This window comes from Theropithecus gelada, chromosome 8, assembly GCF_003255815.1.
Source record: "Theropithecus gelada isolate Dixy chromosome 8, Tgel_1.0, whole genome shotgun sequence".
Classification (NCBI taxonomy): Eukaryota; Metazoa; Chordata; class Mammalia; order Primates; family Cercopithecidae; genus Theropithecus; species Theropithecus gelada.
Genome location: NC_037676.1, coordinates 117,741,462 through 117,759,367, shown reverse-complemented (window position 1 = coordinate 117,759,367; position 17,906 = coordinate 117,741,462). Strand labels below are relative to the sequence as shown.

At 34.8% G+C, this 17,906-nt stretch overlaps 1 protein-coding gene across 5 annotated transcripts in view; it reads left to right on the top strand.

Moving 5' to 3' along the window:
* Positions 1–17,906, top strand: part of TRPS1 (transcriptional repressor GATA binding 1) — a 292,538-nt gene that overhangs the window by 112,442 nt on the left and 162,190 nt on the right. For all 5 annotated transcript variants that reach the window (XM_025393989.1, XM_025393992.1, XM_025393990.1 and 2 more), the window contains one exon: positions 1,429–2,032. In XM_025393989.1, coding sequence (XP_025249774.1) covers positions 1,429–2,032 — 604 coding nt within the window. The remainder of the gene's footprint in view (positions 1–1,428; positions 2,033–17,906) is intronic.

The following is a 17,906-nucleotide window of genomic DNA, read 5'->3' as shown; positions in this document are numbered from 1 at the left end:
CTCAGAAAGTCCTTCCTAATTACCCATGCAGCCCTTGACACCAATTACCATCCATTTCTTTCTTAGTATCTGTCACACTTTGGCCTTACAGACTCATAGTCACGTGAAACTTCCTGTCTAGTCACTCCTGACTAGACTCTAAGCACCAGGTGGGCAAAGACTTTCTTTTATTCACCAGTGTGTACCCAGTGCCTGGCAAAGAAATATTTTGATGATTATCAAAAATTACATATATGAGTACATAACTTGTATCTTACAGCTTTAAGTAATATCTCGCAAAATTTATTTTGTTACTTTAAGTTGGTAATTCATAGCAAGTTATATCAGGGAAGTAGAAAGTGTTCCCCTGATATTTATTTAGAAAGCCATACACAGCTTTTATAGTTAAACAAAATATACCTTATTCCACATCACTTGTGTATCTTTTGGGTATGCTTTTTACAGTGCAATACTTCTGTTCTTCTTTGTTAATCAAATATTTGTCCTAATAGAGCAGTTACTGTTCTCTCTTTAACAGCAGAAGATGGTAGGGGATGTGATAATAAAATCGTCTTGTTTTATGCCATTTAAAAAGAAAACACACACACACACCCTTTTAATGAATATATTTGTAAAGTCTCTATTAAGATGTTTGACACTCAACAGACACTCAATTTCTTGAATGTGTATATGTTCTCATAGATGAATAGACTTTGTTTCGAGAAAAATCATGCGTTATATGTACATCTTATTTTCTAGAGTTTAGATCAGTCAGCAATATTTTATTCACTAAATGGATTTAAATTTGATGACCGAAAATAACACTTTATTTCTTTTTTCAAATCATTTCATAATTTGATAATGATTTATTATTTTATATTTAAATTTAGTTCCTTTTAATATATTGAAAAGCTGTACAAAGCACTTCAGCATTAGAAATTGAAGTGTATCTACAGGGGGGGAAAAAATCCTCAATTTAGTTTAAATAACAGAAAGTGAAAAGGGCATTTGAAATCAGGTGTGAAAACATAAGAATAGTGAGTTAAATAATATAATTAATGATTATCCATCAGGGTAAAATGCATCTATCAAGGTAAAATGAGCAGAGTGGGGCATTTAATAATAATGCAAACTAACCAGTTTTAATGCTAATCATCTGGAATGGATGCACCCAAGCACGAGCAGCGTGCGTGCGTGCGTGCATGGTGTGTGTGTGTCTGTGTGTGTGTCTGTGTTATGGCTATTACTGCTAATATAACAAGGGAACTTTATATAGAATTGAAAATGCCAGTTAATTACATTCCAGTTTTTGGGTGTTAAGAATATTGTAGTTCTTTCTACCTACTACATTGCATGAGTAGGTAGAAAATTCAGGTGCTTAAAGGCTATTAAAAATAAAACAACCCTCCAGAACGCTGTCTTTGCAATAACTGTTTTCTTCTTCTCCAGGAGAGCACACAGCTGCTACAAATGCCGTCAGTGCAGTTTTACAGCTGCCGATACTCAGTCACTACTGGAGCACTTCAACACTGTTCACTGCCAGGAACAGGACATCACTACAGCCAACGGCGAAGAGGACGGTCATGCCATATCCACCATCAAGGAGGAGCCCAAAATTGACTTCAAGGTCTACAATCTGCTCACTCCAGACTCTAAAATGGGAGAGCCAGTTTCTGAGAGTGTGGTGAAGAGAGAGAAGCTGGAGGAGAAGGACGGGCTCAAAGAGAAAGTTTGGACCGAGAGTTCCAGTGATGACCTTCGCAGCGTGACTTGGAGAGGGGCAGACATCCTGCGGGGGAGTCCGTCATACACCCAAGCAAGCCTGGGGCTGCTGACGCCTGTGTCCGGCACCCAAGAGCAGACAAAGACTCTAAGGGATAGCCCCAATGTGGAAGCTGCCCATCTGGCGCGACCTATTTATGGCTTGGCTGTGGAAACCAAGGGATTCCTGCAGGGGGTGCCAGCTGGCGGAGAGAAGTCTGGGGCCCTCCCCCAGCAGTATCCTGCATCGGGAGAAAACAAGCCCAAGGATGAATCCCAGTCCCTGTTACGGGTAGGAAGGTTTCATTTTTAAATAATTCATTTGTTTTGAAGGGCAAAAGGAGGAACACACAATCTTTCTATATGGGATTGTGTTGTGTGTGAAGTGAGACTTAATGATCTGTCTCAATCTGGGGATTTAGACTCCTAAGGCCAAAGTGGCAGCAAGTAGCTCATGTGTGTTTGTGTGTGCTGTGCACTTACTTGATACAGTGTTAGGCAGTCACTTGTTTGTCTTTGCTCTTAGCTCAGATTGAATGTTGGTTAATCATTCCTGGTGACTATGCAAAACAACAAGGCCATATTTGGAGAAGGGAGGTTTAGAATCCCAGAAGGATGTACATCTGTTACATTGAAATAACTAAATGGCTTTTACATTTTAAGCTGCTATGACAGTATATGGTTAATAAGGAAGTCAGAAGAGATTTAAATCACTAAGAATGTAATGTCCTTGATGAGATGTTTATACAAAAATACAGTGTTTTTTAAAACCCACGATATAATTATGTACAAATGACAATGCTCGCTGTTGTCGAGTTGCCAACAAGAGGGGGAAAAATGAGAAAAGCCTAAAATGTGAATAGCGTGCAAAGCGGCCAAAGAAGAGTGCCATGCATTTGATATGAACAGGATCTTTTAGGGGGAAAGACCTAGTTCCATGTGGATAAAGGAAACAAAACCTCTGAGTAAGGTAAGATCCTCGATTGCTCTCTTCATACTCTGTAGACTCAGCGTTGTTAAAAAAAAATTTAGATTTTTGAAAATTCATGAGCTCCCAGTAAGTGGTAGTTGCTCAATGCCTGACACACCACCTCTGGGACATTTTACCTTAACTCTGAAAGTTTTGAGCTTTTCTGGATGAGTTTGAAGCTTTGTTCGTGCATAGAAGGCAGGATCAGAAACTAGCTAACATTTACAAAAGATCCAGTTAGGAAATAGAGTTCCATTAGCCCGGTGCTTTGACCTGCGGGTCACAGACCAGTCAGTTCTCTCTGGATATATACTGGGAAGAAAAATTGCTCTTCCCAGTGTCTGCTTGGCTGCTCTGCTCTCATTTCCTGCAGATTCTCTGAAGCCTATCTGTGCTTCTCAGTATTCTCTAGCGGAGTTGAAAAACGCCCCTTAGAGGTGCACAGTTAATTATAAAAGCTGTTACCTTTCCCATCTGTAGTCATGCCCTGGAGCTAAGAGAAGGGCTTGAATACAGAAGAGGAGATGCCCCCTGTACAGAGAGAAACAAAGAATCCTTCCTGGAGGGAAGAAGCAAGTTTATTATGAGTAACTTCGGGAAAAAAGAGAAACAGTTTCTGTGCCCTTCAAGAGGGGGTTCAATTTAGGGAACTCCCTTCCAGTGAATATACATGGAGCTGCATTTTTATAATTGTCAATATTTGTTGTTTTCTCAGCATGCCATTACTCCTCTGGCCTCAAGTGACTTACGGCTTCTGGTTATAAGGCAGGAATGAAACGTCCTATGTTTTATTACATTCATACTGCATTTTGAGAGTATGGTATATTTGGGGGCCTTATATCTGTATCACTGGAACCTTTTTCCTTCCTTTTTCCACTTAAAGTTGTTTTCATCCATGACATCTTCATGTGACGCCATATTGTTTTGACTGTTTCTGGAATATTACCTTTTCTGCCATTGTTTATATAGTCTAAGACTTTGAAATGACAATTTATTAAGCAATGGTATAAAAAACCTGAGTGTAGTGGTTGCATTTTTTCAGCAAGATGGAGATGATAATACTTTTCTAAAAAATTGTTTTTCTCAATTCCTCCACTTCCTTAAATCCCTGATTTCAAGTTCTATTGCATCATTTTAACCGCCTTTTCAGTTCCTCCACATTAGCTGCTGAAGTAGGAAGCCTTCAACAAGAGACTCCTTAGCTATGTTCTACAATAATAGCCAAATTCCAACCCTATGATTTATTATCTTCAAAGGCTGTAATCTACTAAATTTCAGAGATCTGATAAAATTACATTAATATATACATATATATACATATGCATATATAAAAGGAAGAGCATTGAATCATTCTGTGGTTGTAATAAAATTTAAATCTTTTAAGATTCACATTTTATATTTGAATAATGCTTTTGGAAATCACCAATTTTATTGGATATTTGGAATAGGAAGGGTAGCCAATTTAATTTATAGTGCAACATTTAGGTTATTAGCTGTATATGGAATTTTCAGTGTGTACATATCTTAGATGATGTGCTTTTTAAGACACCTAACAGAATTAAGAAACAGCCCATTCTGATTGTGAATTTGACACAAATTCTACTTTGGTGGTATTGGTATTCTCAAATTATCACAGCGAATACATACCTCCAATTCATTACCCTGCCAGTGGTAGAAGAAAAAAAAGCAGAATTTTGAGGTCATGTTTACTAAAGGCAAAAAAAAAGTACTTGAAGTTTGTAGTTGCAGAGGCATAGTTATTAGTGAAGATGTCCTGTAATAATTTAAAATACACCATAGAAATAGACAAATATAATTTACATGTTTTGAACAAAAATTACAGTAGTTATAAATATGCTTACAGAATGCATATTTATATATTTTAAACAATAAAATAGAACTCGAAAGTAACTACAATTATTTGGAAATTGTAAGCAATTTAAGGAATGTAAACTATTAGATTTAAAAAGTACCTTTTAAATTAAATAGTTTATTCAACACAGCATTAATAGAACAAGTGTATTAATACATTTATATATCCAGTTTCTAATACTAAAGTAAAACTTAACCGTTTAAAAATACTATGCAGAGTGATATCACGAATTAAGTATGGAAAACTTGCACAACAGAAAACGTTGATTTAATATAGTTCAACACTATGCTGGTAAATATTTAACATTTTAAAATAAAAGGCTGAATGTAGTTAGGATTGTGTTACAAAGCACATAATTAAATGTTACTTTCAGCATATTAGTCTTTCTGATAACTTTTTTTTTTTTTTTTTTACTGGTTTTAGCAATGAAAGTTTGCTGTACTCCTCAAAGTGAGGAAGGAAATATAAGAATCACAAGAAGAGCTAAAATTTCGAAATGTTCTCTTCATTAACATTACTGGTTTTCTCCTTTTTTTGGCCTAGGCAGGGTCAGTGTTTGGCTTAAGTTTTGTGTTCAATATGATATCATTTATGTGTATTTTTATTTAGTGAATGTCTATATTTTTCCCTTGTTATTAATATGAAGTTGATCTTGATATAAAAATTTTAAGTTGCATGTGCCTCTTTGTTGACTACTGTGCTTTGAGTATGACAAAAGGCACATTGCCATAAACTTGATCTTATAAATTACTCTAGGAAAACTAGGCTTTATGTTGCATATTAATCACACAATATTTCTACAAAATTTTTGAGTATTTTCTTGTATTAGTAGGAAGAAGTATTAAGGCCTTTAGAATCTTTGCTACAAATAGTCTAAGCTTATATGACAACTTTAATCTATTATCTTAACATTTCTAGAATAGATCTTGTAAAATATGAATCACCTCCTGAAAGTGGTCACCAACATTTACTAATAATATTTTGAAAACTCAGTGTTTTTTAGATTTAAGGTTTAGGTCTGTGAATAGGTTAGCATGTTTAAAATTACCTGTGTTAAAAGTATAAGTAAATTATTTTATATATTCCAATAGATGTTTCTTAACCATTTTAAACTAAGTAGTGTAGTATAGTCAGCATTCATGTAAAGTTGTCTACTTTTCTGACAAGTTTTTTGTTATGATGCACATCTACACAAAGGTTTTTATATTTTAGATAAACTTATGCAGATGCAACTGTATTAATCTTATTGTTTCCTGAATAAGAAATTCTGGATTTTATTTTTGTAATGGAATTTTTAGATTGAATATTCCATTGCAGAAAAGTTGGCTTTTTATCTGATAACTATATGAATAAGGATCCAAAAATTGATCATTAAATTTCACAAAAAAATTAACCATATCGTATAGTTTTTCATTTGTTAATAAAATACAGAAGTACAGTTAAGCTTATTGGGTTAATCTTTAGGGGGAGCTCATGGCAAATCAACATTCAGGTAAATTCTTCCATGTTATTTGCCAAAACGGAATGTTCTAGATAACTTATAGCTCAGATTGTTTCGTAGGTTCAAATGCTGTAGTTATTAGAGCACTTTTTTCTTGCACCTAGAGGAAAGATAAATCTCCTTGAGATTGATCTTGGTTTCCAGTTTAAATTTATTTAGGAAAGTCTATTAGTTGTAACATCTACATTTTGTGCTGCTTGGCTTCAGCAGAGATGCTCAACCATGGGCCTGGGGAGTTGAGTTCCAAGTTCTGGAAGTTGAGTTCCAGCTTGAGCCACTGACTTTCAAAGGAAGGGCCTCCCGGGATCTCCGTTCATCTGTCGCTTGGAGAGGATCATACTGCCTGCCACCCTCACAGGAGTGTTGTGCAGCTTAGTTAATTAACGTTTGTCAGGCCATTTGAGATCCTCAGATGCAGAGTGCTAGATAAGTGGAAATAGTCTGATTATTTGTTCATTTTGTAAGTGTGATACCAGGACAGTACAATGCGAATGTTATTTCCCCTTTTCTTCAGCAGCGTTAAATTTATAGTTTAAAGATTGTTGATACCGGACAGACTATTGAGATGCAAAAATGTTCTTTTGGGGACAGTCCGTTGGCAGCCAAACAGACGTTTAAACAAGTGACAATGTTGAATGCCTTTACAACCACTGACAGAAGACTGCAGGAGCTATTTTTTTAACTAAAGATGGTCTGAAGTGAAAAGTGATATTAATTGTTTTGCTTCATATTTAATTAAAATGAAAGCAAAATTCCAGTTATCATAGAAGTGGCACTGACTTAACATAATGTTTATGTACGTAACTGTTTTCTCACCTGATTGGAACTTTTTACTCGTGCATAAAGTACCAAAGAGATCAGACTATATCAGGAAAAATGGGAAGTATATACCTCTCTAAACACTGGTTATGAAGCCGTGACTTTAGGCCCTGTTGGTAGTTTCTCTTTAGGTAGCAGTTGGTATTTTCTTTGCCTGAGAGTAAAATAAATAATTAACAATTATTGACTATATGCAGAGATGAAGAATCCTTGCACATGTCTGTGCTTCTGTGCTATATAGATGTATTTGTGTTGACATCTATTTGAAAAATATATGATTTAAATTCAAATATGTTTCAGTTGAGATTTAAAAAATACAATCCACGTATCAAATTCATTATGTGTAACACCGAACATGACAATTCTGTTTTACCATGTAAAATTTAAGTAGTTTTTTCTTATTTATTGATTATTCATCTTTTACATTTATATACCATCTTTGATGGCAGAAAACAACTAAAACCAATTCCATAGGTATAGAAGTTTGGTTTTATTAGTTTGATTCATGAGGTTTTCAAGTAATCTAATTTCTTTTCTAGAAGTCTACTTCATTAGCCCACACATTTTTTAAAGCACTTTCTTTTTTTAATGCACACACAATAATTGTACATATTATGGGGAACGTAGTGCTGTTGTGAAACATATAATGTGTGGTGGAAGGATTAGGGTAATTTCCATGTCCATCACCTCAACATTTGTAATTTCTTTGTATTAGGGACATTCACTATTCCAGCTATTTGAAACTATGTAATATGGTACTGTTAACTACAGGCATCCTACAGTGCTACAGAACACTCAAACTTACTCCTCCCGTCTAGCTGTAACTTCGTATCCTTCAACAAATCTCTCCCTATTCTCCCTTTCCTCTACCCTTCCTATTCTCTTATCTTTGTTCTGTTTTTGGTTTCTACGAGATCAACTCTTTTTTTTTTTTTAGCTTCCACATATAAGTGAGAACATGCAGTGTTTAACTTTCTATTCCAGGCTTATTTCACTTAAAATAATGTTCGCCAGTTCTATTCACATTGCTGCAAATGACAGAATTTCATGCTTTTTTGTGGCTGAATATATTCCATTGTATGTATTTACCTCATTTTGTTTATTCATTTATCTGTTGTTGGACACCGAGGCTGATTCCATATCTTGATTATTGTGAATAGTGCTGCAGTGAACATGGAGGACAGGTATCTCTTTGATATACTGATTTCCTTTCCTTTGGAAAACTACTGAGTAGAGGGATTGCTGGATCATGTATGTAGTTCTGTTTGCGGTTTTTTGAGGAGTCTCCGTACTGTTCTCCATAGTGGCTGCCCTAGTTTACACTCCCACCCACATTAACAACACTTGAAAAACAACAACAACAACGTTTTCGTAACCTAGACTGTTTGTGAGGTCTGGCATAGTTCTGCTGGCCCAGGTTTCTAAAGCAGGTGAAGCAGATGTATCTTAGTGAATTGGACTGTAGGTTTGCAGCCACTGTGAAATGTTATCCTTTAGCACAGTGTTTGTTCATTATTTCCTGTATCACTATCTTTCGCTTGGCTTCTCTTTTCCATGGACTGCATGAGTCAGGAGATAACAGGGCCCCCAAAGAACCCACTGTTGAGCATTCTTAGATGTTGGAAGTGAAGAGTATACAGAAGGTGGCCCAAGTTTCAGGAGCATAGGGCCAGAATGATTCAAAAATGAGATATGTAGTGTTGATGTGAATCTGGTAATTTTCTGGCAGAGCCCAGTCTGATGGGTTCATTTTACAGTCCATTAATACCTAAAATGCCACAACAAAGTTATATTTTGGATTTTTGTGGATTTTGTTGTTCTCACCAAAAAGGAAAATATTGTCTCCATTGTCATATATATATATATATATACACACACACACACACACACACACACACACACACACACACACTCCCTTCCCTTAGATTCTGCTCAAAAACTTCCCTTAAGCGTTTATAGGCAAAGGCATTGATTAGTAGACTGCTCTGCCTGTTAACTCAAGAAAGCTTGGCAAGCTAAGTACTACTGTATCTAGTTGTGTTATTAGTTTAAGGAAAGGCAAATTGTTTCATTGATATTTGAAGGCACTTTTTCCTTTTGGAGAAGCAATACTATTTACAGATTTTCGTTATGAACTATAATTTACAAATGCAAGGAAGTCCGGAACACAACTTTATATCTGGTTAGGAGTGAAGCAGAGGAATCTTAGTTTTGTTTTGTTTTTCTGACAATAGCACACTTGTGATAAATTGAGCGTTTGGCATCATTGTTCATCTCAGAATGATTAAATGCCTCCCTCTCACTTGTAATTTTATATGTTAAATTGCCTCTTTTGAAAAATATAGTTTCCTAATTTTGAAGAATTCCTTTGGACATATTAATTAGGAAAAGGATAACCCATTTTCTACCATGGAAATTTATATATGTGTAACATCATGAATAACCAGAAAATGCTAAGTATATACAGTATAGATATCTATTTTTAAAGGCAAAATACACTCTATAAAATTGCTAACATTAAAAAAGGTAGTGATTATGAATCGTACTTTTATGAGAATTTAGGTACAGAATGGAAAAGATTTTTAAAATAGATTTCTGGTTAAAACAATACTTTGTGTGAAGGAAGTGATAAGATCCCTGCAACATGATTTATTGAATTGCATTTGCCTGTAGTGCTACATTTAGTTAAAATTTTTATACAAGACTGATGCTCAGTCATAAAAAAAAGTATTGGTAGACAAAGCACATAAAATTTCGGGGAATTAACTTTCTGATTGTAGCTATATACATTGGGTAACACAAGAATACTTATTTGTAGCTATCAAATTCGAATTCTTAATAAGAAAAAAAATCTGGTGAAACTACTTTAAAATAATTGTATAGGAAAGCATTACAAAAAATATTGGATTAAAATAGAGGGATATTTATAACTGGTTGTCAAGTTATTTAGCATTCAGTTTCTAGGGTTAAGCTTACTGCCTTTCCATTAATTTATTAGTGGATGGTTTCCTTTCATCTTCACCAGAACTCTTTGAGGTTAAAACTGTTATTATCCCCATCATTTAAATGAGTAAACTGAGGCTTGGGTATCAAGTGTTTTGATATCCTAGATCACACTGCTCATAATGGCAAAGATTAAATTCTAGCTCTGACAATTCTAGAGTCCCTGCTCATAACCATTGCTCAATATGGTTTGCTAATAAATACTTGGGTCACTGTCTACAATTTCAGAATTAATTTGTTTCATCTAAGCATACACATTTTTATGTGTGTATGTACGAAACAAAAAAATAGCTTTTTGAAATTATATAAGTGATACATGCCTATTGCAAAAGAGTTGGATAATACAATACACTGTAAAGAAGATGAAAACCACTCATAAATCCCAACCTATAAATACTTTAGTGTTCATATTTTGGCATCTAATGTATCCTTTATGTATATTTAAATGTATATTTTATTCAAGTATAGGATTATGTACCTCACTGTTTTATAATTTTCTTTTTTAATTTTTCAGTGTATTGGGGTCATCTTTTCTCATCAACGAGTACATCCCACAGTGTTCATTTTTGTGCTTCAGTATACCATGGAATAGTGACATCCTAGTATGTTTAAGGCATTCCCTATTAATGAATATTTAGGCTACTTCCAATTTTTAATTATAAAGAACATTTTGAAGGACCTCCTTGTACATATTATTCTGTTGCTTTATCATCTTTTTGGGATAATTTTGTGTAGTATATTTCCAGTTATTTAAATGAGAAAGTACATGATTTATAACAAAAGGTATTTAATGTCCAAGTCACTGTTAGCTAAAAGGGTAATTTTTAAGCTATTAAATAAGTTGGCTCATAAAAAATGCATGGGAATAATATCCTAGAAATATTTAAGGATTAACTTCTAACTCATAAATTGTCTTATTTTAGATGCAAAAAATTAGGAGAAAAGCAAGTGGCAATTCTATCACTTATATAGAATACAATACATGCTCGATACAAGGTAAATAGTATAATAATCTTACCTTATATTGCATATGCAGTGTAGTTTATTCTTTAGAGAAATTTATTTGCAAGAAGAACTCATTTTCTTAAGCAGAGTTGAGTCAAGGGTTTTAACTGAAAACAGTCTACTCAGGCTTTACCTTTCTCCGGGGAATAATTTCTCTCTTTTCTCTGCTTTTACTTTGCCTCCGTGGATGATGCTCCTGCTACCCTTCACAGTTTGTCAAACCAGTTTTGAAGTTTTCGCCTTCCCCAGATGTTTGTTGGATGTGTGGGTCATGGCATGGGCTTTGAGAGAGTACAAGAGAAAAGAATTGATTTCTCTTTTCTTTAAAATAATGACATTTAATTATCTTTGTTTTTATTTGTTGCTGAAATATATTAAATGCATATTGATTGTTAAGTATTTTTCTTTGATAAAGTTGTCAGAATGTCAGAATATTCTTTTTTTCTGTTATTGATGCCTAATATTTCATACATTTGTGAGGTATATGTGGGTAGTTTTGCAAACATGGAGTAAGTAATGGTTAAGTCAGGGTATTTGGGGTATCCATTATCTTAAGTATTTATCAAAATTTCAATTTGCTGGTAACATTTTAAGTCCTCTCTTCTAGCCATTTTGAAATATGCAATATATTGTTGCTAACTATAGAATATTATTACTATTTCTTATGAAAATTTGAAGGAGCAGGAGCAAGAATACTTTCTGAATTAACATTGCATTTGTGCTACCTGTATGCTAAAAATACAGATTCTCAGACCACTCTTAACCATACATTCATAAAAATATGTATGATGTTATTTCTGAATGTTTAAGACAAACAGGTTAAGCCACTCTTCTATATGGAATCTAAAAATGTACAAACACTACATTTGAAAGATACATTCACTTTACTTAAAAATAATTATTTGCTATTTTTAAAAAAAGACTCAGTGTGGAACTTTTGAAACAACCTCTTTTGTACATTGAACAATGAAAAAACTTTACTTGTTACATTTTAGAAGTATATTTGTTTTTAAAAGCGTGGTATAATTGAAGGAGTGCTGGCTATATTTTAGGAGATGCACATATTTGACTTATCTAAATCTCCATGTCAGAAATTGGCTACCCAAAAGTTCCCTGGTAATACAGGAAAATCTGTCCTCTTTGCCTGACTTACAAACTCATTCTAAGAAAGTTGGATTTTATTTTATTTTATTTTTTTTGAGACGGAGTCTTGTTCTGTCGCCCAGGCTGGAGTGCAGTGGCGCGATCTCGGCTCACTGCAAGCTCCGCCTCCCGGGTTCACGCCATTCTCCTGCCTCAGCCTCCCGAGTAGCTGGGACTACAGGCGCCCGCCACCATACCCAGCTAATTTTTCATATTTTTAGTAGAGACGGGGTTTCACCGTGTTAGTCAGGATGGTCTCGATCTCCTGGCCTCATGATCCACCCGCCTCAGCCTGCCAAAGTACCGGGATTACAGGCATGAGCCACAGAAGCCAGCCGAAAGTTGGATGTTTTTAAAGTGTAAATTGTCTGGATGGACAGTCTACGGTTTGCAAATTTACTATCCAGTTAATACACTGCCATAACTTTATGCTGTATGACTACTGGGTGTTTTTGAGTTTTGAAAATCATAGCTTTCCACAAATTCACATGTGATTTAAATATTTTTGAAGAGTCTAAAATAGATACTAACGTTTGAGGTTCCAGTTGGGTTTGGAGGTAGGTAAGCTCCACATTTAACTCTGGCTGTGGTTCAGGCCTGCCTGTATTTTATTTTCTGGTAAAATTAGATGTTATGTTTTCTTTTTGCTCTTCCCTTGTGATGTAGTGGAAAGTGCTCTGGATTGGAGGAAAGGAGGCTTTGTGTTCTAGACTCACTTCGTGACTAACTAGCCGCGTGACCCTGGGTGAGTCACTCAAGCCTCATACACAGTTTCCTGCTTTGGAAGATTATAGTTTGAAGTATGCAGTTTCTCAAATCTCTTTACAATTGCAGCATCAAGCAAATCTAGAGTGAAGTAAATTTCCTCTAAAACCTTAAGCATTCAGATCTATAAATTGATACCCGAGGCAACTTTAAGACAAAAATCTTATATTTTAGACGTAATGATGCTGATGTCCAAAGAGAGAGATATATATGTGTGTATATATATGAACTACAAATTCTTAAATATGATTTCCAGCCGGGTGGCTGAGAATCCATAAGTTATAAGCACCTGTCACACATACAGTCTGAAAGCTTCAAAAATTATATTCTTTGAACTTACCTCGTGCAAGGAAGTCCATTCTTTGGAAACAACTTTGCTACAAAAGAGTCATATTAAGGGGCTGCTTATGAATGAAGTTAAAGGGAAGTAAGCACAATGAGAAAATAATTCTGTGAGAAAGTGACATGCTTAAAGTCTCCTTCCTCAATTTCTTGGCATTGAGCGATGATGCCTGTTTTGTTCACAGTCAGATGTTCAAGTCAGAATTTTGGATGCAGAAACTAATTTTAGTAGGTGGGGTGCAAATTTCTTATGAGTCCACGAATAGACTCTAATCCCAGCTGTTTCATTACAATTATAAAAATAAAATTGGCTGTGAATCATTCAAACTCTATTTAATGGATGTGAATAATACAGTTTCATCCCACGGAAATCTTAAAACTATAAACCTATCTTTGTTCTTTATGTTCCTTCAGAGTTCATATGTCATTACTCATATATGAATTATTTGAAGTATAGGTGGTCATGATGAAAGTGACCAAATTTCTACTGGCTCCTGTGGGTTTCAGGAGAGGAGGTAGACTCTAGGGTGAGGCTAGGGATTAAGTGGAGAAATAAATTGGAAAAAGTCCAGGAAAAGAGGAAAGGATGTTAAATTAGGATTTCTTGGCATTATCTTTCCTATTAAGATATATGTTCATTGTAGACATTTTAGAAAATATAAACAAGCAAAAAGAAGAAAATAAGTTATCAGCGTTTTTAATGTGTTTACTTCTGGACACAGACACACATGCACACTCAGACATGCTCACTCACACACACAGACATGCACACACAAACATACTCACACACATAGACATGCACCTGCAAACATGGATTTGTACGTTTATTATTAAATAACTTGCAGTTTCATTTTCTAATAAATTATATACTTTTTTATAGCACTGTATATTCTGCTACATCATATTTATTGACTTCATAGAATTTCACTATATGTTGTACTAGTTGTCATAGAAAAGTTGTCTATTGATTTCTTATTGTTGGACATTTATTTCTAATTTTTGCTATTATCAGTAGTGCCACTTTTATTTAGTATCTTTATAGCTGAATAATTGCAACTTGCAATTATTGCAATAGTAGAGTTTATTGGCAACCGTAGGTCACGTTACCAGATCGTGTATATGTACTCCAGAGAAACAGGAAAACAGTATTATTTCTTGGCTTTCATTAATTCAAATTGCATCGCAGTGATAGCTAAGAAGTAGAAACCCTAAAGTTTTTTAAACAGTATTATAGGGGAAAAAGTGAATAACTATGATGATTTGAATAAAGTGCATTTCTTGAGCACCAGCAAAGAATCAGCCAGGTATCGATTTTACTTTCATAACTGAAAGATTTCTCAGTCACTGTGACATTCAGAGAATATTTCATAGGACAATGCACTTATAAAGTTATACATATATGGGGATTTAACTGCCTCCAAAACATTTCTTAATGTGTCAGATTTCTTAATGTGTTTTGGTGAGCACATGAAGTCCATGCCAGGAACTACTCAGTGAAGTGTTTGGTGCACAAACTGAATTTTGAAATATTTAAATTTACTTTCATTTGCTTACAGCTATTTATACAGCTTATTATAAGATAAGAAGGAAAATCAGGTGTTACAGTAAAGACTACAAAACTGTTCTATGTCCTTTCTCATTCAGTTGCTTCTCCAAGCATTAGACTTCTCTAGGAAAAGTCCTTTCATAACACTAGAGATTCACTGTATTTAGTAGTTCATGAAATTTTAACAAAACACACTTCTGTTTGTGGGATTGGAATGCATGTTGGTGAGTGTCCGAATTTAAATATATTGGTACTCATATGGATTCAGAATTTATTTTCAAAGAACAGACATTCATTAGACCAAACTAACCTATACTCAAACTTGAAAGAAATAGAAATAGAAATATAAGAAGTAGAGAATAACTTTGTAGAGTTAGTTCATGATATACTGGTCTCTGAAGTTTCTTGTTGTCCGATAAATATTAATTTAGCACCTGCTAGGTTTCAGGCAGGAACTGTGGAAGAACTTATAAAGGGTATGAAAATGAGTAGATCAAGATTTCTGTACTCAAGTTATATACAATTAGCTGTAGGTGATAAGACAGGTATGGTGACAGCTAAAATACAATCAGACTTCCATAAAAGAGGTGAAGGGAGATGAGAATGATTATGATTGTTTAAAGAGGAACAGATCACATTGTGTTGAGAGAATCAACTTAGCTGTCCCAAAAGATTTTCTGAGCTTGTTTTTGAAAGAAAGACCGAACTTTTAGCAGGTGAATATGACGCATGAAGGGTAAGCCATATAGAGGAAACAATGTAAGTTACAAGGGGCAGTTTCAGGATATAGAAAAGAGAAAATCTTGATAGAAAGGTAGGTATAGTGTAGTATGAGGAGCTAAGACTTGACATACAGGTTAGGATAATTTTCTAAAATGTTTATTTGAAAAACTTTGTCTCAGAAGGAAATAGGGAACCATACCAGGATTTGGGTGAAGGATAATTTGATCAAAGCTTTAATAGGGTTAACATGACCGTCTTAACATAGGTTGGCATGGAAAGGACAGGGTTGAGGTGACAAAGACTTATTAGGTTGATCTCTTACCCTATGAGTAATAACAGGGAGCCCACACTAGGGTAATGATGTTGGGAAGTGATTTCTGTAAATATGCTGGGCAGACAATCTTCAAGAGTTAGCAAAGTTGGTATGTGCAGGTGACAAAAAAGAGGCTTTGAGTTTTGATGACTGGAAAGAGACAAATGATAGCTAATCTAGCTAATCTTTGATAAAGACTAACTATGGGCAAGGCTTTACTCTTTGTTTGTAGTATCTTATTTAATCCTCATAATAACCCCTTTATATAGATGCTGTATTTTCTCCATTTTACAGAGAGGAAGTAGAGCCTCAGAGATGTTACGTCACTTGCCAAAAGTCACCCCGCTAGTGAATAACTGGATCAAACTGGATCATGTCCAAGTAGCCTGGCTTCAAAATTCACACGCTTTACTATATTTATTCTTTTTTTCTTCTCTTCTCTTCTCTCCTCTCCTCTCCTCTCCTCTCCTCTCCTCGTTTCTCTTCTCTTCTCTTCTCTTCTCTTCTCTTCTCTTCTCTTCTCTTCTCTTCTCTTCTCTTCTCTTCTCTTCTCTTTTCTCTTCTCTTCTTTCTTCTCTTTTCTTTTGAGATGGAGTTTCGCTCTTGTTGCCTAGGCTGGAGTGCAATGGCACGATCTCAGCTCACCACAACCTCCACCTCCCAGGTTCAAGCGACTGTCCTTCCTCAGCCTCCTGAGTAGCTGGGATGTGCCATCACGGCCGGCTGATTTTGTATTTTTAGTAGAGATGGGGTTTCTCCATGTTGGTCAGGCTGATCTCAAACTCCCGACCTCAGGTGGTCCACCGTCCTCGGCCTCCCAAAGTGCTGGGATTACAGGCCTGAGCCACTGAGCCTGGCCTCTATTTATTTTCAATGTATCATTAGCAGAATTCTAGAGTTAACTGTTTTATGAGGGTAAAATAATGAAGCTGGTTTTGTACTTAGCAAGTTTGTAAGGATTCAGATGAAAATATCTAATGGATAGCTGGAAACATAGACTCTCATGGGGAATAGAAGAGTTGGAATGACTTCCAAATTAATTGACATTCATTTAATAATCGAATATAAACTGAAAACCTAGTTTGTTCAGAATATTATAGGAGCAACATTACTGTGACTAAGCTATAGACACTGATTCTTTAAGTCTTTTGCAAACCAGTAGCAAAAATAATGTTCAATAAACCGATTACAGCACAAGAAAAAAGAGTGACAGGTACCACAGAGTGAAACAAAATAAATAAAAAAAACACAACAAAACAAACAAAAACAAAACCATAGCAAACTGTTGTAGAAATTTAGAAAAGGAAATGACCCCTTCTTAATTAATCTATCAAGGCAGGTATTCCAGAAGAGGTTGCTTATCAGTTGGTTCTTGAAAAGTGGTATTTGGAAAGCTTAAGAAACATGGTACACTAGCCTATGGAGAATCTAAGCAGAATTTGAACTTTTCACTCCACCTAAAAATCTATGTTAAAAAAATGAGTGAGGCCCCCTCTGCAGTGAAAGTTACTATTTTGACATTTGTGAGATCAAATGTTAAGATCCTCTGAGTATGTCAAAATCTTTTCCTAACTGATAGGATTCAGAAACACCACAAAGACATGAGTGCTTTAAGTGTCTTATTATAACAAGCTAAGCTAAGAGTAAGTTTTAGAGCAGAAGGTGGGTATTTAAATCAAAGTCTAAAATAAAATTTAATTGTTTAATTAAATAACTTCAAAATGTGTATTTTCTTTTAAATATATAACTATATATGTAGGGTGTATATATATGTAAATAGTGCTTATTCAGATATAGATAAAAATAGCCCTACTATTTAGGATCATATATATATATATATATAATCAAAGAAAAAATATACATGACAAATTCTTGAATACACATTTAAAAATGAATGCCATATTTACTGTGCCTGTCTAATAGATTCATTATATATAAGAACTATCAGATTTTGGTTTTATTTATTGGTGTTCTGATTTATTCTCTAATCATTTCTCTTAGATTTAACCCAGTGGCTCATTTTCAAGTCTTGTTTAATGTCTTATTTTATAATTGAGAAAAAAGAGAAATGCTTGCCTGTGATGTATCACCTGTTGTTTAATGGCTAACACTGTTACATATCTTAATACTGTATCACATTAAGTCATTTTAAAAGCATTCTGC